This window comes from Photinus pyralis, unplaced genomic scaffold (genome assembly GCF_008802855.1).
Source record: "Photinus pyralis isolate 1611_PpyrPB1 unplaced genomic scaffold, Ppyr1.3 Ppyr1.4_LG4, whole genome shotgun sequence".
Lineage (NCBI taxonomy): Eukaryota > Metazoa > Arthropoda > Insecta > Coleoptera > Lampyridae > Photinus > Photinus pyralis.
In genome coordinates this window covers 30119009-30144862 of record NW_022170511.1, presented here as the reverse complement: position 1 = coordinate 30144862, position 25854 = coordinate 30119009, and the positions used below count along the sequence as shown (strand labels likewise).

The 25854-nt window shown below is 36.3% G+C and overlaps 4 protein-coding genes across 5 annotated transcripts in view; 1 reads left to right on the top strand and 3 right to left on the bottom strand.

The window, feature by feature from the left end:
- Nucleotides 1-426: 426 nt before the first annotated feature.
- Nucleotides 427-4271, bottom strand: LOC116168479 (lambda-crystallin homolog; the record flags this gene model as incomplete). Its single annotated transcript, XM_031484340.1, is given in 4 exon segments — nucleotides 427-911; nucleotides 962-1144; nucleotides 1190-1373; nucleotides 4107-4271. Coding segments are annotated over 3 exon segments (725 nt in total), but the record flags the coding sequence as incomplete, so codon positions are not given.
- Nucleotides 4272-4491: 220 nt separating this feature from the next.
- On the top strand, nucleotides 4492-8073 carry LOC116168480 (proteasome subunit alpha type-3). The gene is made up of 7 exons (XM_031484341.1): nucleotides 4492-4642; nucleotides 4698-4899; nucleotides 6937-7063; nucleotides 7111-7317; nucleotides 7366-7614; nucleotides 7663-7775; nucleotides 7822-8073. The coding sequence occupies exons 3-7, from the start codon at nucleotides 7043-7045 to the stop codon at nucleotides 7997-7999; spliced, it is 768 nt and encodes a 255-aa protein (XP_031340201.1). The 5' UTR covers nucleotides 4492-4642; nucleotides 4698-4899; nucleotides 6937-7042; the 3' UTR covers nucleotides 8000-8073.
- Nucleotides 8074-9831: 1758 nt separating this feature from the next.
- Nucleotides 9832-17185, bottom strand: LOC116169905 (cleavage and polyadenylation specificity factor subunit CG7185). Of its 2 annotated transcripts, XM_031486112.1 has the most exons (6): nucleotides 17032-17185; nucleotides 16674-16892; nucleotides 16052-16624; nucleotides 10429-11402; nucleotides 10366-10380; nucleotides 9832-10301 (listed from the first exon to the last, which is right to left on the bottom strand). In XM_031486112.1, exons 1-6 carry the CDS (start codon nucleotides 17086-17088, stop codon nucleotides 10118-10120), a joined length of 2022 nt encoding a protein of 673 aa, XP_031341972.1. In that variant the 5' UTR covers nucleotides 17089-17185; the 3' UTR covers nucleotides 9832-10117. The 2 variants fall into 2 exon arrangements, with proteins under 2 accessions (XP_031341972.1, XP_031341973.1); XM_031486113.1 differs by lacking the exon at nucleotides 10366-10380.
- A 5295-nt stretch (nucleotides 17186-22480) lies between these two features.
- The window catches only part of LOC116169067 (ubiquitin-like protein 3), a 70393-nt gene continuing 67019 nt past the window's right edge, over nucleotides 22481-25854 (bottom strand). The window contains exons 5-6 of the mRNA XM_031485093.1: nucleotides 25516-25680; nucleotides 22481-22760 (exon numbers count right to left, since the gene is read on the bottom strand). Of these exons, the coding sequence (XP_031340953.1) occupies nucleotides 22696-22760; nucleotides 25516-25680 (230 nt within the window). The 3' untranslated portion in view covers nucleotides 22481-22695. The remainder of the gene's footprint in view (nucleotides 22761-25515; nucleotides 25681-25854) is intronic.

Sequence of the window (25854 nt, the reverse complement as noted above, 5' to 3'; positions counted from 1 at the left end):
TACACTAATGAAAGGTCTAAATAACGAATAGAATTAATATCAATCGACCGCAGCCCTCCTCATCGACTCCTTATCGTGATCGGTCATAATTCCTGATATCTCACGAGTGTTGGAGGAGCGCACTCTCATTACAACATACCTATACCTATTTCAATGTGAATATCTGCAAGTGTCTAAGGAAGGGAAGGAGAAAGGAAAAATTCAGTATTGCGGAGAATTTTTCAGGGGCTGAATTTGCTTAATTACATATTACCTCGTTTGTAAATGGCCCAAAAACAAAATGACTGATCTTAAGAAATGTGCACGGCCGCTGCTGATTGTATGGGGTGTATTGCTTCATAATACAATAATAGTCTCCGGGTTTTTTAATGACCATGATATTTTCAGGGTTGGTGCCATAGTCAATAGCAATAAAAACTAGATTTATGCCAATTTAAAAAAAATGTTTATTAAAAGCATGATACTCTCCAGATCATTTGTTAGTCAGTAATCAAGTGAATTGTTAAGAAGTGGCGTAACAAATGATAACATGGAAGGTACTTATACTTCACAATTATTGCTTACTTAGCGATTTTTTTAAAGCTGCTAGTTTAGTAAGGCACAAATCTCTCCAATTACGCCTAGCTTGCAACTGTTCAAGAGGAACCATCTTTTCAAGTTGTTTCGCCACTTCTTTCGTTTGCGGCCCCTCGAATTTTGGTAGAGGTTTAAAAGTTTGCGAGACGCTATGGATTGTGTTCGTATATTTACTGCAATAATCCATCCATCCTTCCGCGTTCAAATGAGCCGTTTCCAATGGACCTAAAAACGCGTACCTCCAACCCAAACCTTGCGACATCACCTTATCGACATCTTCAACGTTCACAACTCCATCGGCCACAAGACTCCAACATTCGTTTAATATGGCATATCTACAACACTATGCTTTGTTCCCTGATTATCAACCGTTGTTGCTACTCACTGAATTCTGTTCAGCGCAAAGCCTGGGATTTCGCGTGACAAGGAAACGGGCGCCTGTCCGATTTCTGTCATTAATTCTCGCGTCTTCTTCACAGTAGCTGGGTCAGTCCAAGGCGCTGGAACAATCTCGACCAACGGTACGTAGTACGGTGGATTGACTGGATGCGAGACTACGGCATTTTTCCTACAAAGAATGTGTCATTCGAAATTGAGAAAAACCGAAGCGTACTTATTTTTAAGATTTTCCGTAAATAATGAAGGTACAAATGTGGAAGTTGAACTTGACAGAATAGTGGTCTCACTGCACACGTCATCGACAGCTTGGAATACTTTCTTTTTCAATTCCAAAACTTCGGGGACGCACTCTTGTACGAATACTGCGCCGTGCACCGCTTCTTTTAAATCTAGGGTGCCTAAAACATTGAAAAATTGCATGTATAAACTATGTAGTGACAGAAACAACTCTTCATTCCGACAAAAAGGCAGTTAACAGGGAAATGGAATTCAACATCTTCAAAAAAAAATTTACGACCAATCGCTTCACCCGAAGCGCCCCCTGAACTAAAGCATGAGGACCGTATAAAATTATACATAAAAAAATTCCTCTTTTTGTCACTACTTTAAAATATATAGACGATATTAAGTGTAGCTTTAATAGTGGCCGACGTCTTAGAAGGTAAAAAATTTAGGTAGGTATAGTACATCCCGAGTGCAATTTTTAAAGGTAGTCTTCCCAAATTCATATTAATACTTCTTACTAATTTTCTAATGGGAAACTTTTGCAAATTTCAATTTAATATAGGTATTTAAATATTTACCTATAGCTTTCGAATTTCATCAAAATCGGAACAATACTAACAAGTTAAAAAGTGATCGTAAACGATTTACATAAAGCGCATTTCCACTTGCATTCATTTCCCATTTGTAAGATGCAACTTCTGTTAAAATCGTAAAAATCCGGCGACAAATATGAAAGATAGCGTTGCACATGGGCAATCCATTTTGGACGTGCTACTTCAATTTCAGTTTATGAGAAGAATTTCATTTCAATGCTTTTCTAAATAAGGAAGTTGGAACTGCGCATGCGCAAACCTAAATTTTAAAACTAATGTTAGATTTTCCTTTGTTCCAAGCGCCTAAGGCCGGATGTCCACCGAATCGGGGCGACGAAGATCGGTCCAACTGTAGTCGTATCCAGATTGATCGGGCCGACTAAAATTGGCAATTCATGTCCATAGGAAGATCGCCTTTCGAACGATTTTTATCGGGTTGACAGTTGACATTAAATAAAATGTCAAGTGAAGCAGTTGTCATGCTTTTGCACCACAGGCGAAAGATAATTCGCCGCCACAGTTATTGGGTTCTTCCTTACATAACTAATAAAAGAAACAGAGGTGCTTTCATTTGTGCCCATGAACTTGCGAATCATGAACACAAATTTAAATGTATGTATCGTATGTCCAAGAGTAGTTTTTTTCCTTTGGCTGACATTGCTCGACCATTAATTGCCAAAAAGGACACCAATTACAGAAGATGTGTGACGGTAGAAAAAAGATTACCAGCACTTTTGATTATTATGACACACGACTGCCGACAAATTATCGTTCAAGAACGTCGGGTCGGGCGAAAATAGTCGGTTGCGATTTCGATCGGTCCCGACGAAAATCGAGCCTGTGGACACTGGACAGGCTTCAATAGGAGCACACGCGCGCGATCTTTATCGGGCGATTCAAATCGCACCGATCTTGGTCGTTCCGATGCGGTGGACATCCGGCCTTAGTATCAAATTTCACTTAAATCGTTCCATAGATAAAAAAGTTGGTACTGCGCATGCGCAAAATAAAATTTTGAAACTGGCGCTAGATTTTCCTTTATTCCAAGTGCCTATGTATCACATTTCATTTAAATTCTTCCATAAATAAAAAGTTGGCACTGCGCATGCGCAAAACCAAATTTTGAAATTGGCGTTTGATTTTCCTTTATCCCAAGTGCCTATGTATCAAATTTCGTTTAAATTCTTCCATAAATAAAAAAGTTGGCACTGCGCATGCGCAAAACCAAATTTTGAAATTGGCGTTTGATTTTCCTTTATTCCAAGTGCCTATGTATCAAAATTCATTCAAATACTTTTATAAGTAAAAAAGTTTGCAATTCGGTTTATAAATGGTCGAGATGCGAAAAGGGCACTGTGAATTTTGAATCGATTCGATCCAACTTTTGGCATTGCCGTATTATATGGCTAAATCTATGCCCATATTGAATTTCATGCAATTCAGTTCATAACTAACGGAGATGTAAAAGCGATCGAACATTTCTAAACAAAGTTATCGTTCACACGGACAAATAGATGGACAGACAGACAAAGGAACAGACGGAGAGACCAACCGGCAGGCGTCAGATAGCAATGCAAAATTATAAACGATCTCTAGGATCAAACGGCAAAAGTGTAAAATTATGGAACATGNTCTATCACGGGACGTAGATGTGGAAGCTACAGGTGCAGTGTTACCGTTACCAGCACTAGGCGGCTCATTTGACACAGATGAATCTCTGTTTCTTTTATTTTTTACCACAAACCTATAAGTTGTATTAAAAGACTAAGTAATTTATTTTTTTTTCATACTTACTTGTCCATTTCAAACAAAAATCTAACCAACTGCGTGCTGCGCCCACTTCCGTAAGTAGGTACGAAAATAAATAAGAAACTTAATAATAAACAAATTTGAAAACACTGACTGGTTCAAACGGGTTGCGATTCGCGGCAATCTAATAAGCGGTCTGGGTGTAGAAAAGCGCAAGGTAAGTATTGCGGACAGCGAGATAGTGTCGTACTCTGTTTTTCTCATTATAGAGATAAGAATTAACTGATGAGTCATGGCAAAGAAGTAAACAGGTCTGTAGACTGTATAATATTAATAGGTATCATAAATTTTGACGTGAACGGTGAAAGGAGGACCTTCTGTTGTTCTTAGTGCAATAAAATGCTTCAGGCGATTCTAAAATTAGTGTATTTGTTTGCACCCCTAACTGTAAAATTATTTGATCCCAAAGCGTACTAGATTTGTTAAAGGAGTACTAGCGTACTAAGTGTACTTAGAATGTACTATATTTAGTACAATTGTACTAGCAATCACAGCCCTGGTGACGACTCTGAATGAGTGGTACTCGTATTCGCAGCTAATTTCCAATCGCTCTCCTACTACTTTGGGTTGATAACCGCCCAGATGTTGAATTAGACCACTTAATTATAACTATTAGATAATTATAAGCAAATATTGCCATGTAATGGAATTTACCATTTATTCTGTCAAGCACGTATGTACCTCTATAATAGATTTTCAACAAGTAGGTATAGCGTATTTACCTACTTGCATAGGAGCATTTTTGCATTTTCTAAGGTCTACCTCATGGAGGTCAAGATGACCTCGACTAATAAATATGGAATATTACCTTTCATTATTGAAATATTGTGATAATGTGCCTGATAATACTGTTGATAAGATATGTTAACCACGGATAAAAGAACAAATGGCAGCTCCTCATCCGCACTATATTTTGTATGACGGAAGCGGGAAGTGTAGAACCCAACACGTGTCTAGCAAATTGTGAATGCTAGACAAAAACCAGCGGCAATTCTCTGCTTCGAGGTAGATTGTCATTGTAAACGTTTAACGTTGCCATAGTAAGTAACCGAGCAAGTGTCACTTTAATCTCTGTACCTATACCTACCTACACAGTTGCAGCTTTAGGAGAGGCCGTCCCCTGATGTGGATACGTACATTTGAGATAATAGTCTAGGTCTAAGGTCTGGGCCTGGATAATGAAAAGAAGCTCATCGAACCAAGGCAGTTCATGCCACAGAACGTCCTTGGCTACCGAGACCATAAATCAAAATTGCAAAAAACAATGGGATAATAAATTGCTGCACACGACTCATAGGTAAAGGAACATGTAAATTGAAGATTTATCGATAAACAACTTCTAACTACACTACAGAAAAGAATATAAGAGCAAAATTTATTACAGACGCCTTCGCATGTTTTTCTATTACAAAAACAATTAAAACCGGTATAGTGACCATACAGGGTGTCAGTGGCGTATTTACGGGGGGGTGAAGGGGATATCCCCCCCCCCCCCTAAGAATTGAGTTATCATCATAGCTATTAGGTATTTAGGTAATACTCCGCTATCCGCTTCGCCCACTTTTAAATTAAAGGCAATAATATATATAGGTATATATAGAGAGCAATTTTGGTTTTGGTTAAAATCTAAAGTCACTAAAATCTAAATATTCTGTAGTATTCAGTATTCACTATTCAGTGAGTGATCAGTGTTGGCAGTCAACGATTTGGCTATTCGGTATCGATCGGCAATTCGCTACATTGGTGCCCAAAATAACAAATAGGTATCGCAGGTACTTAGTACTGCTACTGAGGTGAGGTACCTGCGTCCTGCCTTTCACGAAATGACGAAAATAAGAATTTTAAATTTTAAAAACAGGAATTTTTTTGCCCATAACCCCCCCTTCTAGTACGCACTGGGTGACTGTATGTGCCACGAACTTGTTTAATCTACGTACGCCACTGCAGGGTGTCGAAGCGGTTAATGCACCATAGGGATTTCAATGCTAATTTCTTAATTAATGTGTCTCCCCTAATTAATTAATTTAGGGCAAAGTTGTAAATAGGTTTCACATGAATAGACGCAAAATTTTAGAATCAAAAAACAATTAATTTACAAGTTTGCTATAAAATAATTAGGGGAGAAAAAATTTCAATGTAAAGAAATTACCATTGAAATCTCTACCAATTCTCCACCCTGTATATACTAAAAAAAAGTTTAAACATTTTACTGTCCACGATATATGTTCGCCTGGTACACATTTTCTTTTCCTTACAAAGAGTATCGGGATCACAGAAAGGAAAAAAGCTGTACAACCTTTGACATGCCATGTTCTCCTGATACAAAGTCAAATTGCGTTCGTGTGAAAAACGGTTGCTCTAGTGCCAGAAAATGAATATTAATAAAATTACTTACATATTTACAAGTTTACTCCCCGATGTATCCAACACGACTATTTTAAATATTCCGTGCCGGCTTCCTCTTATCATAATTGACGCACGGTTTCTGATTCATCTCATAATATTCTACACTCATTCCCTTATCCTTCAGCACAAGAAATTAATTTATGTAAAACTTACAACTAATGTATAGACCCTGTAAATATAGCATAATTAATGTTCTACCAATTCTACGTGCGTTTCAATTCAACATTTTATAGACTCTGGTAACTGGTATGATCTTGAACGTGTAGAGGATCTTTTATGCAATCTGGCAGAAATAGATCCTATGCCTACACGCTTTTGTTGATTCTGAATATTTACTAGGTTTTATATTTTTTGCGGATCTTACGTACCTATATCCAGACATTTTGTTAGGGATAAATCCCGCCGGAGTTCGACATTCAGAAAGTCTGTGCCAGTTATGTACCCTGTAGATTTTGCGGATTCTGTCAATACAAATTTGTTTGGTATTGTAAATTCTGTGTATTTCGCAGATCGTACCTACAGGATATCTTAATGACTACAAGGATATAGGACGGAAAATTTTTGAGAAATCTAGACAGAGTCGTTCAACTGAATTTCTTAAACTATAACGATATCTGTTATAGCAACAATTACATACCAAAAATGTTTCAACGCGTTTTTTATATTTTGCATTGAATTTATTTTGTTAATCTTGTATTTAATTGTTATAATTTAGTTAAATAAAAGTTGTATAAGTACCTTAGATAGATCATCTGTCTGTGTATCCTGTAGATGCTCTAAATGTTATATCTTAAATAAATTTTACAAATTCACCTCTGAACACCCTGTAGGTCTGTTAAATATGTAACGACGGCAACATTGTAACCAAGTAGAATGGTTACTATTTTTTTATGTTGGCAACGCGGAACAATTTTGCTTTGAATTTTAGGTTATGTTCGAATATTCCCGTTTTTCATCACAAACTTGCAAATCACTCTACTTTGTATAGTGGTAAAATCTCTATTTACATTAAAAATCGATTGAAATAAACTAAAATGAGCTCGATTGGCACAGGAGTAAGTGTTACTCATTTTAAATTTTAAAATAAATTCAAGACTTGCAGTACGATCTCTCCGCATCACAATTTTCGCCGGACGGTCGTGTGTTCCAAGTGGAATACGCATGCAAAGCTTTAGATAATAGTGGCACAGTGATCGCACTGAAAGGAAAAGAGGGAGTAGTGCTTGCGGTTGAGAAACTTGTCACCTCGAAGTTGTACGAACCAGGTGCAAATAGAAGAATATTTACAATTGACCGGCATGTGGGAATGGTAAGGCAATGTTGGCGTAAAGTTGCGGGTTGAAGGTAGAAGTTACAGGCAGTTTGTGGGTTGATAGCTGATGCACGACAGATTGTGGATATTGCTAGACGAGAAGCTACAAACTACCGATCACAATATGGAATACCGATACCTATAAAGTATCTTAATGATCGTGTAAGCATGTATATGCATGCCTATACACTATACAGTGCTGTAAGACCATATGGTTGTAGTGTAATTTTAGGAGGTTATGATATTACCGATGGTCCTGCCATGTATTTAATTGATCCTTCTGGAGTTAGCTACGTAAGTTCCCATTTAGTGTTGACAGGTAACAGCAGACTACAATTCCAGGGTTATCATGGTTGCGCGGTCGGCAAAGCTAAACAAGCTGCTAAGACTGAGATAGAAAAACTTAAATTAACCGATATGTCCACTCCAGACCTACTAAAAGAAGCGGCAAAGATGTAAGACACGATTTATAAGGTGGTGTTTGCCAATTGACTGTTTTAGAATCTACTTGGTGCACGACGAGTTGAAGGATAAAAATTTTGAATTAGAATTGTCATGGGTTTCTAAAGATACCAATGGATTTCATCAGCGGGTTCCGGATCATGTGTTTGCAGAGGCTGAAAGATCTGCAAAACAAGCAATGGATGCAGAGTCTGATTCCGAGCCAGAGGATGCTTAATTTTCTAAGGGCTTTTGTATTACTATGATCAGTTTAATACTACAACTTTAATAAAAAATAAATATTTCCTCTCATTTAAGTTCTTTGATATAAACTTGGTGTTGGTGACATATCCTCGAGAAAATGTTTGTTAGAACTCTGATAATGAGGCAGGATCTTCAGCCTATTCCTAACAGATCTACCATAATGCAGGATGTGCAATGGTGGGCTGGCTGGACTGAATTAATGTATGAGATTTCTGAAAAGTTGTACATAGAGGTGTCTTAAACAGTCTTCAGTTCTTTGATACAATCAAAGCAAAAATTAAAGATGTTACAAGACCTGCACAAATTTTCATATCGTTTCACTTTCTACAAAAAAAAAAACATTTTTCTTTAGATTTAGAGGGACCAAACTGGGATTCCTTATTTTCTAGTTCATGTGTTTCGGAATAAATTTTTTTGTGATAGTCGTGTGTTTCTTCAAATCAATTGTGCGACCCGGATAGTTTTCTATTGGTGCCCAAGATTTATTTCAGTCAATAATGGCAGCAGATGCTAGAAGTGGACAAGGAGAGATAATAAAATTCAGTTTCAATTTTGTTTTGCTTTGAGCTAGCTTTTCTGAGTGGCGCAGTGATCGTATGCGATTGCACATACCAATTCATATTATGTACCTACACACGACAAATTCCGTATCCCTTTTACCAAAATTCTGACGTTGCTGCTGCATGTAGTAGGTATAAATTATATGCGAGAGGGTAAGCAGAGTATCTACTCCCTCTTTCAATAGAATGTAAACAGCAAATAATTATGAGATCAGAAAATAGGACTTTATGTTACAATCGTTCTACAACTAGCACTGTATTTAAAGGTATACGTCGTATACTCAAAGATTATAATTGTTAATAATCGAATAGTTAAAACGGAAGTTCGGAAACTAGCATGGGTAGTGCTAGCGACATCAGAAACAAATTGTAGTTTTAATGTAAGCAGATATCTCACAAGATTATATCGTACAATTCGTATGTTTATTTTGGATATCAGAAAATGCATGTGTATGAACAAACCAGACATCTACTGGTTTGAGAAATAATACCACGAGTATTATTATTTTATATATATTTTTTCTTCTCATTACATTTTCCTTTTAGTTTTTCTTTAATTGATAACCAAATGCCATTTTATCTATTTTAAGAATAGTGTCACAGAATAATAAATACAATAAATGACGCAAATGCTAAATGTTGTAAAGTATTTTTAAATTTTCGTGAAAATAAAACTTGATCAAATACTTCGTACCTCAAGAAAAATGTATAAAATTCACATTGTTTCCATTTTATTTCAATCACATTGGAAAATCGTTTTGTTATAAAAATACACAATATTTATCACAATGTTAGCACGATATGCTAAAACTTAATACTGTTTTGACTAGAAACAGTTTCACCTTTTATAATTTTCGATAATGTTGAACTCTGTAAAAGCAACCATTTGACTAACTTGTACATAGTACAATTAAATTTGTATTTCGCCAAAGACTGGATAAAATTTACAAATAGAAACTTAACAAAACAGGTCCACTGTTTGCAAATTGCAAATACACAGTATAAAACAAATTGTAAATTGATAATAAAACAAATTTTACTGTGAAAATTTGAAAAATACAAAATAATTCTGTATTTTTAAATGTTCTTATGGCGATAAAAGTGGAACCTAAGATGATACAGTATAAATGAATGAAAAAAAGTTGTAAAAACATAATAAATATATCACAGAAGGCATATGTAAATTACGACGCGAGGGTGGGGTTACGATACACGGATAGGTTACAGAATAGAATAAAAACTACTATTTTCAAGTTTTTCTCACAATTATTTTTATCTATTCCCTTAATAGCTACAATCTTCTTTCTGTAGTCTTCTTTCTTCTGACGACGTCAACACTTCCAACAGCTACGTACATTAATAGACAAGAAGCAAAAAACATTGAAGTATTACAAAAAATTATCATAATAGGACCTAATTGAAATTACATAAACAGAAGAAAATATGTATTACACAATTGTAGTAAGTGAATGAAACTTATTTTCTACACTTATATCTATAAATCCACGAATAAAATTTGAATCCTTATTTCTCTAATGCCTGGATCGATGCGATTCATCTCGACGATCCCTTTCCCTTTCTCGTTCCCGCTCACCCTCTCTTCGACCAGATTCCCTTTCTCTATAGCGATCCTCATAGTACCGAGATTTAGTGGTTGGTTCTGAGGGTGTGTCGACTACATCGGGAGTTGTTTTCCTTGGACGAGAAACTCTAGAGCTAAAATGGTAATTACTTACACTATATGGTTCACTCCCTAAAACCCGAATGTGAATACCCTTACCTAGTTTGGGCGGCACTGTACAGAGAAAGATCACTTTTATGATAAATTGGGTTACAAACTCACCTTTCCTCCCCATCACGATCTCTATAGTCCCTTTCTCTTTCACGTTCTCTCTCGCGGTCTCCTCCTCTGCTACGAGATCGGTCCCTTTCTCTCTCTCGCTCCCTGTAATCTGAGTAGTAGCGGTCACGTTCGCGTTCTCTGTCACGTTCGCGATCGCGATCTCTGCTTCGCTCGCGGTATCTTGAGTTTGAACGCTCACGGCGCGCGCGCCTGTGTGACCTGTCCCGAGATCGAGAACGATCCCTCCGTCCTGAACTGTAACTCTTATCTTCTATACCTCGCAAAGTATCTTGCAACGAACTAATTAGTATTTTGCATCGATCGTCGTGGGCCACCTTCGATTGCTTGATAAGTGAAATTGCTGTGACAAGTGTCTCGATGGCACTGGCAAACTCTCCGGCCGCCGCATCTGACACAGCACGCGCAATCGCTGAACTAGAAACCGTACGGTTACGAGACATTATGTCTTCGAATTCTTGTTCACTTATTTGGGGCATATCAGGTCTGTGGTCAGAGACAGGGGGGCCACCATAAGGAGGCTGCGGCACGTTTGTAGGTGGGCCATAATTGTGAGGAGGACCATGCTGTGGAATTTGTGAAGGACCCATTGGTGGGCCGTGGGGTGGTCCATGGGGCGGCCCATGTGGCGGTCCATGTGGTGGTGGCATTCCCGGGGCCGGTTGCATACCCGGGTGTTGCATTTGCGGTGGGGGCCCGCCTTGTGGGAAGAAGGCAGGATTGACATGAGGGGCTGGAGGGCCTTGAGGTGGTCCTTGTTGCGGACCAGGTGGTGCGCCCATCGGTGGAGGTCCTCTTGGCCCCATGTTCGGGGGCACTTGCATAGGCGGACCTTGTGGTGGAAAACCTTGTTGCATTGGAGGTCGATTCCAATCCGGTCGAGGAGGTCCCTGTGGTGGAGGGCCTTGGTTTGGTGGTCCTCGGGGAGGGCCTTGCATTTGTGGGGGTCCTTGGAACTGCATAAACAGTGTGATCACAATTACAGAAATATAAATAAAGCGTATACATGGTATTTTACAACTATCTGTACAAAGTGGACTAAAGTAGACGTTTTTTCTCAGGTTTCTGCCAAAAGTAAAAGATAACTACATCTTTAAACCGTTTGTTCACTACGGAGCGTTTTTCGAATTTAGTCAATTTCACTTATGGTGGTTAAACCATCATCATCATTAGTCAGTGTCATTTCGAAATGGCCAATAGAAAGAAATCCTTGCTTAGTGATGAACAATAAACCTTTGTTTCTATTGGCTATTTCTTAATGATTTAATGCTACTGTACTGTTAAGAACTAGCCAATAGAATCAGAGGTTTATTGTGTGTTGTTAGCCAACGAAACCATACCTTTGTTTCTATTGGATATTCATTGCTTAAATTAAAGAACTATATGTTGTAATACATAAATGTAATCAGGGAAAAGAATGCAAAACAATCGACGTTAAGATATACAGGGTGTTGCATTTAAAAAATACCAACTTTGGGAAAAATCTTAGAAACAAGCGGTCCAAAAAAATTTTTTTTACGCCACGTATTTTACATGAGTAGTAAGATACAACATCTCAAAAAGTAAAACTTTTCGTTTCCAGCCTGTATCTCAGACGCAAACATAGCTAGATTGATTATGTTTGGAGTATTAAAAGTTTCACAACAAAATGGCACAGGGTCGCGAAAACCGTCAACCTCTCTTTAAAAACAGCTGAGATATACTGCAGTGTTCGTTCAATTTTTGAATAATAATGTTGCCTTGTAGTTAACAAGACAAAAATGCCCTATATTACAAAAGACCTTACCACCTTACGATTCCACACCAAAACTGCATAAAAATTATGGCTCATTCAAAAATCGAGTAAAAAGGATTAATAGGTTCTAATGGCTTTGGGGTTGAGGCGCATTATGTTTGCGCCTGTGACTTGCGAGCAAGCAGTCTAATTTTCTGTCTATAAGAAAGTGTCTTATCTTAGTTCACTCTGTACAATTCTAAGCAATTTAAATAACAATTAATCCGACATTTACTTATAAACGAGTATTAGGTAAATGTTTACAAACTAACTAAACCTTACACTAAAACAATCAAATATTATTATGCATCACAGTCGAAGAAGTTCAACATTATAGAACCATAACAAACATAAGTTTTCCGTTGAAAATTGTAGAAGACGTGGATTAGGTCATTTAAAAATTGCAGTACTATACGAAATTGTAAACAACTTAAGACTTGAGAGACACTATATATGTTCAGTTGTAAATGCAGTAGAAGTTGATCCCACCATATTCGTTAACACTTTATTTAGAGTAAATACATATTAGTGTATCATATTATTTCTAACTTACCATCACAGTTTGTCCATAATCAAAATAAAAGGCTCCCGAATAATCGGGAGCCCACTGTATTCCGTTTACCTACAAATTAAAGCAAACTAAAATATTGAATTTGAAGAAATTTTCCTAAAATTAATCAAGGAACTTCTTCGTTTGGGTCTCCAGATGTTGCCAAATGTCTACTTTATTCCTAGTAAATGAATTGAGAGGAAAATAGTAATAGTCACAAAATCTTCCAGTGTTTCTAAGTGTGACAGATGGATTTAATATTTGGATAATTGTGCTAGCCAATCACCAACTATTGGGACAATTAGTTCTTTTTAATATATTGTGTCGCTTTATTTTTGAACTTTAAATGAGAAGGGGAGCCAAAGTTTGACCCCCAAATGCTAGCCTGTATAGTAATACACACATTTTTAATTCTTTGTCATTGGTACCAAAAACTAATTAGTTTACTGATAAGAAAAATAAACAGGGCGCCCGCGACGAATGTCAGGTAACTAGATCTCGAAAAGAAGAAATGAGAAATACGGTAAATTAGGGTAAGTATAGGTCATTATACATGAAATAATAGAACTTTACATAGCATCTTAAAATAAAATACTATATATAGGGTGAATTTTCAAAATATTCTGAGGTCTCATTTTCAAAATATACAGTGCGTAAATTTTAACTCTGAACATACAGTCTCCTGCATACATATACACATAAAAGGTAAGACAACAACCTTAATTTAATAAATAATGCAGATAGTGCCCTTTATTGAAACACATTTGCCAAAGATGAAAGTAGGTAGGATTGGTTGCATATCTTAAGGGGTATTTGACTTGTATATTTAAGAATTGAATATAGGAGATTTGTATGTTCCGAGTTACAATTTACGCACTGTATATAGATAGCAGGCATTTATCATAGGTTTCTATGAAGAAACTGAGCAGATTCCTAGGTTGATGGGAGTGCGGAAAAAATTATAAGCTCAATGAAATTTAGTTTTTATAGAGAATTCAAATTCCAACTGTAATTTTTGGTCAGACCAAAAAATAGTTATGCCCATTTTATCGACAAAGTTCGTTAAATATTAGAGCGAAATCTTTTCATTATGAACGTATATTTCAGGCGTCGGAATAATTAGAAATCTCCCAATTTTTTCTTGGTTTTGTTACTTTAATGTTCAAAGATACTCAGATACCAAATGTTGTCAAAATAAGAATTTTATTGCACCCATGTTTAGGAATTTTGGAGTCAGAATTGTGGAAAAATTAAAGAAACGCAAGTTTTGAGGCTTTTTAAACGACAAATTTTGCATCTTCAATTTACTGATAAAAATTATTGTTCCGGTCTTCTTACAATTCAAGTTTTTTTGACATACTACACATGGATTTCCAAAGAATTTGAGAGTTCCCCAGAGAATATTGCTGGAAGATTTTTTTTACTGACATATCCCCCAGGGCTGTGATAATGAATCTGGATTGGATAATGTGACAATGTTTGACGAATAAATGAGTCAGCAAACAGAGCTACAAGGAAGTTCCTAGAATGATTTCTAAGATTCATTCATCAACAGAGCTCTGGTAAACTTCATAATTATTCAGGAGACTTCTAGAGAAATTTCTGTGATGGAGTTACTTATATTTCTTTTCCAAAGTATTATTAGGAAAATGATCTATCATATTCTAAAGGCATCTCAACGGATGTTTCAAGAAAATTCTAAACTTCTTCAGCACATTTCTAGGATCAGACAGAACAGATTTTTATAGATTCATAACAATTAACAAAGAAATTTTTCGAGATATAGACACATACTAATCCGGACGCGCGAATCTCACAGTGACAGTCCGGACACACTGCAGGATGTTCGTCTACAGCATTGCGTTATGTTGTGTAATATTTAGAGTGCACAACATTGTCTAATAGTTGTTTCTTATACAAGAAGATAAAGGGATGGTCACAAGGTGGTTAGTTTCCCTTTATCGTCGTATATCATACAGGTTTATTTTATAGCAGAAACCACAGAAATAATTATAAAACTTCTGAACATTCTGTAGGTATTTAATTTAGACCTCCCGTCGTTTCCATGGAAACAATATTGTATTCTGTTTTGAACTTCATTTTATTTCGTGATCCGCGTGCAATTTTTAATAACAATAATAGATGTCATTAGAATGCACAATGATTTGGTTCAATTTATCTACCCTTACTGTTAAAGAGACACTCATTCAAACTTATAAAAATGTAAATTTATCATCTGCTATAAAATAAGTTTTTCTCATATTCCATACGTGTGTATTTTATTCATGAGAATGTATGCTATTTTTGGGTAAATAAATTACTTAATGTGCTAATTGGGACACACCTCTTGCCTTTAATTGTCTAGAAGAAATTGCACTGAATCAACTTGGTTTTTAAACACTTCATAAACATTTAAAAATCAATATTTCTACTATTAACTAAAAAAAGATCTAATCGCTATCTTCAAATAATACAAAAGTACCCAAGCTATCGCACTCTATCTGGAACACCCTGTTGTGCCTTGCTATCTTGTAATAAGTATAATCTTGCATATCCAGGGCACACAAACAAAAAACTTTGTGAATGGTATTTTTTACCATAGTTTTTTAATGCATATTGAAAAATTAAAAAAATTCATAATGTTCAGTTTAATAAAATTAGTAGGTGAAGTTTCCAGTTAAACCATCGATATTATAGTCAATAAATTCTCTGTTCTTTACAGTATGCACATACCAAATTTAGAAGATTAATTTTCAGATAACAGAGATAATTGACCCTTACCCTTTGCATACTGTGTATTTAACAAACACAAAAAAACCTAAGCAAGAAAGATAATTACCAAAAAAAATTCAGTAATATTTTATTTCCTTATTTTGAAGCAACAAATCGTACTTCTACTCCATACGTGGCAGCCCGATTTGAACTACAGCCCTTGACATCTCTGCTAAACAAGCTGCTACACAAAAAAGAGCATCAATTCCAAGTGAAATAAACCAAAATTCCATGATAGAAACCGAACAAACCAGAAACCGAGTTCATGGGTGAGAAAATATCACCCTGTATAATCCACCACTTACTCATAAACAACAAACCTCACAATAAACAAATCTTTGAAATGCATAGTGGTGGCAACTGCAGTAGTGCAAATTTCCCATAAATAAAATATGCACGATGTATCACTCAGTAAACCTCTTGTACATCAACTTGTTACTAAACCAATAAAAACTTGATGATACAGCAAATACAGCAAACAAATTTGGACAAAAAAACAAAATATTTACCATGGGCCTAGGAGGACCTTGAGGTCCAGGCGGTGGGCCACGCATTGCAGGTCCACCTTGAGGTCCATTAGGTCTCGGTCCATTCCACTGCGGATTTTGAAACCTGGGCGGCCCCTGATTCATCTGAGGCGGTCCGTTGAATCCGGGCGGCGGTCCCTGCATCCTCGGTCCACCTTGCATTCCGGGATGTGGCATAGGTCCTCGCATTGGCGAACCCATCGGCATCCGGGGCGGGAAATTCTGATGGGAACCTGGAGGAAGGTGCTGGTTAGATTGGCTAGGATGCTGACCGCGAGGGCCCGCGTTATTAGGTGGAGACGGTCTAGTTTTGGACTGACTTTCAAAGGTACTTAGGGCCTGTTTGGTTGGAGGGGTAACGACGGGATTTTGTCCGTTGATTTCTTTCTTGGGTAAACGTTCCATGCAGAGCCGCATGCTTGCCTCCGAGCCCATTGAGACCACGCAGAAACCTTTGGATTGTCCATTGGCGCGATGCTCGAAGAACTTCACTTCGTGAAAATCGTTCACTCCAATTTCACGTACAGCATCTGTGATATCTTGATCTGTCGTCCACTAATAAAGACTAATGTAAAAGATGTTAACGTTTTACAGATCGACTTACCCATGTCAAGTTGCCTACGTAAAGCTGATGTCTACGTCCGATTGTGTTAGGTGTAATATTATTCCCTTGAGTTTGATAAGTGGTGCCGTTTGTCTCTTCCGTATTTGTGTCGGCGGGAGGTTGATGGTTCGACTCTGCATTATCACCAGCAGTTCCCGTAGCGGGTGTTGAAATAACGTCGTCATATAAATCTACATTGTCACCACCTCCGAAATCGTCCTAAAAACACATGAGATACAAAATGCCGGTAACGGTATTTGAAGTTCATTGAAAAAAGAAAACTTAAGCGGGCGTTTCCGAAGGATTCGTCCGCGTTTTTGAAAGGAATTAAGAATAATTAAGGAATACGGAGCCTTACCTGAGCGAAGTCTTGGTCAATATCGTCGGCGTATAAATCTATATCGTTCTCGGCCATGTTCCATACATACAACAGCCAAACAACAACAGCTAGCGGATCATTCAAGATGGCGTACAGTTAGCGTCACATACGCCACATTGCAATGTTGCCAGTTTTTTTAGAATATCTTGTACCTACTGTATAAAATAATGCTTGTACCCAAAAAACGTATTTGGTATTTATTTATACTACTGTACTAATACTAGACCCAAATCTAAATAAAAAGTCGATAATCTGTAATAAAGTAGTTGATTGGAACAATAGAACCAAATTTTGTACACATATTTTTGAACATAAAAGAGCTGAAACGCTTGTGGGCAGAATCGCGCATGCGCAGGTATGTGGATGGAATAATACAAGGACGTTAAGAGACACATAATTAATCAATATTATTATTAATGAATTAATAATGTCAGCATTTTTTTAAAATTTTGGATTCGATGAGAAAAATATCATAGGCACGTATCTCACGCATAATACACTTTTTTTAATGCTTTTGATAAAAGATTTCTAACACATGCCATGTATCGCCGATAAAATTTCTTTGGACTTTGATGCCGTCTCACGGGGTTGATCTCCAGAAGTCCAATGTCTAATCACTTCTTCCCTAAGTCATGACCTTTTGTGCACCAAATTTAAGCAGTATGTGTCAAAGTATTGTCTTACAACATTAGATGCGCTATTGCGACGCCTTTCTCTGTCCGTTTGTCGTAAACTACTTATACAGATTATAAAATATTTACCTCGTTTATATTTACGCACCCTAAGCCATTTAAAACATTCTAGAGCCTTTAAAAATATTCCAGAGCCACTAAATCCCTTGAAGAGTGGCCAAGTGCAGGGGCGGACTGGGTAACTGCGGGCCAGGTGGAATTGCATAGGTTATGGGCCATTAAAGTATTAGTGTAGTTAGGGGGTTAGCTCTGAAGTGCACCACAAAAACATTTTAAAGTACTCCTTTCTCGAAAATAAATTACCATACAGTTTTTTTTTAAATTGCGGCTGATAATTAAAAGTAACAAAATATACAATCCACACGAGGTGCGTCGCCTATCATTGTATGCACTTTGGGATACTAGTTCAAAAGTTACAGCCCTTTGAATTTTTTTTCGAAATTGGTTTCTAGTCTATAACTTTTGATTGAGAAGTCTGATCGAAAAAGTACGAATTGATTTGGATTCTACGCACCCAAATTAATAAGAAAAAGTGTTTTCCCGAGAAATTTTGGTGTAGTCGATTTTTGGTAAAAAAGGAAGGTTATACACTGCCTTTTTTTGAGCCCCGAAAAAAAAATTGTCTCAGATCGACCCGGAAAAAAAATTTTCTTATAGAATGTGGCCTGTAGAATCCATAATTTCAAACAGTTCCAAGATTGGGCTACTAGTTCAAAAGTTACAGCCCTTTGAATTTTTTTTCGAAATTGGTTTCTAGTCTATAACTTTTGATTGAGAAGTCTGATCGAAAAAGTACGAATTGTTTTGGATTCTACGCACCAAAATTAATAAGAAAAAGTGTTTTCCCGAGAAATTTTGGTGTAGTCGAATTTTGGTAAAAAAGGAAGGTTATACACAGGGGCGGACTGGGTACTTACGGGCCATTAAAGTATTAGTGTAGTAATGAAGGTGGGGGGGGTAGCTCTGAGGTGCACCACAAAAACATTTTAAAGTACTCCTTTCTCGAAAATCAATTACCATACAGTTTTTTTTTAAATTGCAGCTGATAATTAAAAGTAACAAAATATACAATCCACACGAGGTGCGTCGCCTATCATTGTATTTCAGCACTTTCAAAATACTACGACAAAAAATGATAAATTCATTGTAAAACACTTCAATTAAAACAGAATTTTTTAACAACCTAACATCAACCCCAATTAGAGAAACGTGTTAATAATTTATTAATAGTGCAAGAAACTAAATACAGCACATACTTATAAATTTCCAACAGGCCATTATGATCTACAGGCTAGGTGGCAATCCCCCCCCCCCCCGTGCCAGTCCGCCCCTGGCCAAGTGTCTCCAAAAGCTGCGAAAAACTTTCTAAAGGCATCACATTTATTAGCCTTTAAGACTGTTTGAAGCTCTTCTACAGTTTTCTACTGCGTTAGTTTAATTGCATCAAGAATCTTTACTCAAGAACATTCGGAACCTTAGTCTTTAAAAGTCTCTTGAGTCTCAGCGCTTCATATGTTTTTAAAGGTTTTTAACAGCCTTTGATGAGAGCTTTTAAGACGTCTTTGAAAATATTTAAACCTTCATGAGGCCCCAAATGTTTTTCCTCCAAGAGTTTTCAATGGTTTTAGAGTCTCCAACAAGCACTTAAAAGCTCAACACATCGACATGTCAGCAAAATCAACACGGCGTTTTCCCCGACGCTGTGAAACAATCATTCCCACCGTCGAAGAGGGGTTTATTTTTTAGGGCAGCGCGCTAAAATTGATTCGACTACGAGCAGCCCTATAGTAAGCAGTAGGGTCAAGCCGAGCTGTGCTATAGTGAGGCATTATACAACGACAGAGCCGAGCTGTCTTATAGTAAGGCACTACAACGACGAAACCGAGCTGTCCTATAGTGAAGTTTCTAAACGCTTATAAATGTCTCTAAGGACTCTATAGTGCCGTTGTAGTAAATGAAAAACAGACTGGGGGCAGTTTAATTTACAAGATTGCCGAATACTCGAATGGGTAGTCGTTACCACCTACGATGTAGTGAGAGTAAGTCTCGTTTGATAGATATAGGTTCACCATTATAAGTGCAGCAAGAAATGTTTTTTTGCTAATCACTCTGGGTTCTGGGATGATGCTCAAATTTGGGAAAAATTTACCCATTTCGTCGGGGAAACGGCAAAACACATTGACTTAATGCACATCAGGAACTAGATTTTGTGCTGTCTTCATTCAATATTTTCATCGTGGAAACTGCAAAATGCGTTAGCCCTTGACTTATGTGCTGTTTCGGTCTTGGTAAAATTTTCGGTAGGCAGAGGCAAGGTACCTACCTCTTACCTATGAAAAAGGTGCTATCGTCCCCGCACATGTGCGTAGACTTCTTAACTTGTTTGTGGTTTTTCGCGAGTCTAATAATAGCAAAACCATCCCATGAAATCTCAAATTTTATATCTGTTCAGGGGAGGAGATACGTAAAAACCACAGAGTGACCCGCAGAATGCTTTTTAGAGGTGCCTCTGCAGAAGGTCTTAAGTTGTTCTATACTACTCCGGTATTTACCTTATGAATTAGGAAAACTGCAGGAAAACCTAATTTGGAGAAGCCGGCAGGATGCTCGAAACTGGTTTAAAAAAAATTCCTATCTCTGTCACAGATGAAAAATTCCTACCTCAGCCCAGGTTCGAACACTCGACCTCCGGTTTTGTAATCCAGCGCTCTACCACTTGAGCTACAAAGCCGATTTTCAGAGGTTAACAGAGTTTTACTTGGGTAGGGATACCTTCATAGGAAATGACATGCTGGACAGGGAAGGTATTGAAGGTGAAACATTTTGACAACAAATTTGCGGAGGCGCACAGTTAGGGCGAGAGGGAGGCGACTTTCGACCCACGTACGATTTACCCTCAAAAAAACGTAACTAAAAGGTGGAAAGGGATGGCAACTTTATAGCGATTGGAGATTGAAGGCAGTTTGATACGAATAATCAATCGTCAAACATCAAGCATGATTATCTGCATTCTGCAGAAGTGGAGACAACAATTTGTATCAAAATTTTCAAAATAAGGCAATTTATTTACGTGATATTTCCAAAAAACCAATGCTTGTTTCATAAATTCAAAAAAATGTCAAAATTTGTTAAAAATAAGTGCTTCAAGATATTGGTTCTTTGACCCGAATAACATTTTTTTTTTGTTTTTTTACATATTCAAATCGATTAAATAACTACGCAGAAGTAAAACGAGTAAACCGTTAAAACACTGGGAATCCCCCAGGTGAGAAAGTGTTTTTTTCCACAAATTCAATACCTGTGGTATTGAAGGTTTTTTAAAATGTTGGTAATGTATCCCAAGAAAGTCCTAATGAACTATAGATCCAACGAATTTTAGAGAAGAAAAGGGAGAGGGGGGGGGGGAAGAGAGGCAAATTTAAGATCTCACAAATTCAGCAATGGAAGTCACAACTGATTCGATGGCTGAAACAAAAAATGAAAAACAGGTTTGTAATCAGTTTTATTCTAAACTCTATTTGCGATTATTAAACAATGCTTAAGGGAACAAAAATACATTTTATCATTAAACTACTACATATTTACAATATAACTATGTAAACATTAAATTTTTGAACATAGGATATTATTTAATGTCATTTGTAGTAGCAACATTAATTATAGTGTAATTACATAATTCTAACAGTTTCGAATCAGTACAGGCCTGTATAACCACTACATTTTGTTCTTTTTGATTCAGTATTAAATATTTCCACATCCTATACAATGAAAAATAAAAGTTTTTTTTTTCAAATTGGCTATTTGAAAAGTGATGATTAAAAACAATTATATGTAGGTAATCGTTGTTCTAAAATTACATTTCGCCATCAAGCTTATATTATTAACACCACCAAGATAAATCATCAAAATACCTTATCCAAAATGTAGCAATGCTAGAATAGTTGGTTACACTGTGTATCGTCATTTATTCGACAAGTTAAACTACAATGGTATTAAGTCTTCTTAAAAAATATTAACACAGTTTTGGTAGGTAAATAATTACAGGAGTAAATTAATGTACAATTGGCAAAATTTTTGCTCTACGATTCTAGCAATGCCTTTCGAAAATAAAACTCTAGTTGTACTAAAAAAATTAAAGCTGTGCAAATGTTATACATTTATAAATAGCTGTACATTTAATGTATTGTACACCCTGTGTTAAATTGTAAACAAGCTTGGGGACGAATTTTGCATTTTAAATGTTATGTAATACCTAACATTACATTTATTGCAAGGATAAAAATTAAAGTGAGAAGAACAAATGAAATAAATATAAACATGCGAGAAAACGGTAGGTAGCCGAAATCAAATGGAGGGATATTTTGGGCTCTTAAATGCGATTTTAAGAAATATACAATTAATTAGTTATATACGTAGGTAACTCCAAATATAGCTACTTAAGTAATTAAAACACAGATTCGCAATTAATTACCTATCAAAGATTTGTCTTCCTCAAAAGTTAATGTTGCTAAATCGATAATTAAAACAATCACCTAATACTGCAACTAAAACTTGAACAATTTTACTAGGAATATAAACATTAGTACGTTTTGTAATGCATGACGGATGAAGAAGTGAAAAATGTACACCTATGATTATAAAACAATATACATAACTAATATATAAATAAACTAAAAGTGATAACGACGAATGATGAGTAGAGGATTTTCCTTTAGTTAAAAATGAACAATGTGTATGCGAAATCACACACTCTAGTCTGGCACATGAATATGTTGATATATATTTATAATATACACTAACCAATATCACAACATTATGGAAACTTTCTTTGAATGTCTTTTACTGCTTTGCACAATTTTCGTCTCATGGTCAGCAGTAGCTTTTACTGGGATGTCGATAATCTTGTAATTTAATAATACAAAATAAAGCCATCGTAAGATATAACGACCATCTACAGAATACTGCACGATGCCGAGCAACAACTACTATTGCCACCTTTACTTTTCTGTCGTTGATCTGAAACAAAAATACAAACGTGCAATTATTAAACAAAAATACCAACTTGCAATGTCGCCGATAATTTGGTCAAGAATCTAAGGTAAATTACAATCTATTTAAAGAACTACCTCCCCCCCCCCCCCAAGCAACCGTTTTTGATAAAAGCTGGATCTAAATTTTAAAGACTTAGACTAGGGATTGGGAGTGAATCGGTTTACAAATTTGTATGGTACAAAGCAAGATATGATTTTTACCCGACCACAATTTTACAAGAAAATGACATGCAAACCCCCACCCACCTGCTGAAACTCCGCCCACACAAAAAATAAAATAAATAAATAAACCCATCCCCTCTCACCCATCTGTAATTGGGTAGCGCGCCACAATAATAACGAAAACAAAAACATGAACAGACGAAAGTACACATGAACAGAAAAATTAATTAAAATTTACTACAAATGTATAAGTGGAAACCAAAAACAGGAAGATGCAAACACGACCACATGTACAGGAAAACAAACACAAAAAGGAAACCGGGAACAAGATATTGGAAACAAGAAAGTGGAATCTAAAAATGGAAAACAGGGTCATAAAATTTGAAACAAGAAAATGGTACCTACTGGAAGGTGGAAAATTGGAATCTGAAAATACTAAATCTAATCAATCAATCAAAAAATCAGGAGCAGAAGAGCGGGTGAGCCAATAAAAACAAGAAGTGTGTGAAACTGAAAACTAGAAAGTTGTACGGATGGTTCAAATTCGTGGTCTACCATTGGGATCTCCATAACGATGAGACATGCAGTGTAGGTTAAATAAGAGCAAAATTGCCTCTTTTTGTGGACTAAAAAAACCCATTACATTTGTAAAAAATGTTTAAAAATAACTGAGATATTACCGAATAACTGAAAATACTTTGTAATTAAATACTTTTATGGAAGCAGTATTTGTATTTGTAACTCAAATACTTTCACAAATATTTAGTATTCGAATACTTCGCAAAGTATTTGGATACTTCGTAAAGCCACATTCTATAAGAAAATTTTCTTTCCGGGTCGATCTTTTTTTTTTGGGCCTCAAAAAAAGGCAGTGTATAACCTTCCTTTTTTACCAAAAATCGACTGCACCAAAATTTCTCGGGAAAACACTTTTTCTTATTCATTTTGGTGCGTAGAATCCAAAACAATTCGTACTTTTTCGATCAGACTTCTCAATCAAAAGTTATAGACTAGAAACTAATTTCGAAAGAAAATTCAAAGGGCTGTAACTTTTGAACTAGTAGCCCAATCTTGGAACTGTTTGAAATTATGGATTCTACAGGCCACATTCTATAAGAAAATTTTCTTTCCGGGTCGATCTGAGATAATTTTTTTTCGGGTCTCAAAAAAGGCAGTACTATTAAGTTATTCAAATATTTGAGCACAATTTAGAATTGTTTAGGGAAAGTTTCCATTGTCACAAAATCAAATATAAAAATCCGATACAACTGAATACCGAACGATCCTGGACTGAAACTTTTTGACTCGATAGTCTACGTAACGTAAAAACAATAGGGACCTTTCTTATATCCTTAAGACCAATTTTCAAAGCGATCGCACGTTTCTAAAGAAACTATCATGCACACGGACAAACGGATGGTCAAAAATGGATCTGTTCCAAAATCGCTAGGATTAATTTCAGAAAGGCGTACGTATCATGGGCACGACGCGTTGAAAACTGGTACACATACTCTTAAGGATATAACTGGTATAAGAAAGGTCCTAGTAGGTACCTCCTATATAATAATATAATAATAATAATAATAATAATACGCTTTTACTCCTCCTTTTATCTAGTATACTATTTTAAATTTTTAATGTAGGTATTTGAGTGACAAGTATTTGAATTCTTCTTACTGTATTCGAATACTTTTTATAGTATTAGAATACTTTGTATTCGAATACATTCTAAAGTATTTGAATACTTTTCAATGTATCTGTATCTAGTATTCGCTTGTGCTGGACGTAAAAGTATTTAGTATTTAAATACCTTTGATTTGTGTAAAGTATTTACTATTTAGTATTCAAATACTTTTTGAAAGTATTCTGCCCAGCTCTGTTTCCGACGACATCAATTTGAACACAATCGGACCAAACTTTAGAAGATAAGAAACTGAAAAATCACCAAGTTAGTAAAACGCGCTCGGGGATGGTGCCCAGATGTCGCCGACCCCATATCATGTAGCCCCGTCCATAAAATTATTAATTACATTGCCCCGTAGGTACATGTACACTCCTCATCTTTCCACAAGCGTGTTCTTCTACGGACCCGCATTTGCTGCCAGCCAGTCAGCCAGCCTGCCAGCCCGCCGGCCAAATAAATTTGCAAAAATGCGCTAAAAATGGAAGCAGTAAAAAGGCAGCATGAAACTAGAGATCTAAAAAGTGAGCATTTGAAAGTAGAAAACTAACCACTGGAAACAATGAGTACTAGCAATTAAAAACTCTAAAAATGAATCTAGAAGCTGGGAAAGATAAAAAATAAGGAAATAAAAAAATAAGGAACGCGACAATTCGCAGATGTTAAAAACCAAAAACATTAAAAAAGGAAAGTTTAAGTACACGAAAAGACCAAAATGGAAAGATCAGCAGGTGTCTCAAAATGAAATTACAGACCTGGAATTATACGTATAATTGCCATCCTTGTCCGATGACAATGACCGAAAATAAAAGAAACTTTACTGTCGGAAAAGGAAGTGATTGGATTATAATCAATGGTTCTCGCAGTTTAATTTTACCTTGTGAATTAGGTTCAGGAAGATTTTCCCTTGGAACGAGGTGCATAACTGTCGTTTTTCCAAACGGTAAACCCAGAGCTCCTAGTGTTACGTTGCTGTGTAGAAATCGTCCTTGGTATATAAGTCGTAATATTTCCGCTTTTGAGACTGCCTCTTGACACCAATCTGAAACAAAATTTGAGTAAATTTAGCTTGGTAAACGGTCCACCGAACAAATAATTCATTGTTAAAATACAGTTGATTTGTACATTCCCAGCGGAAATGTGGGATAGATAGCTAAACGTAAATTATTTCTACATTCAACATTAAAGTCCATCAAATTTCTAAACAATGTTACCA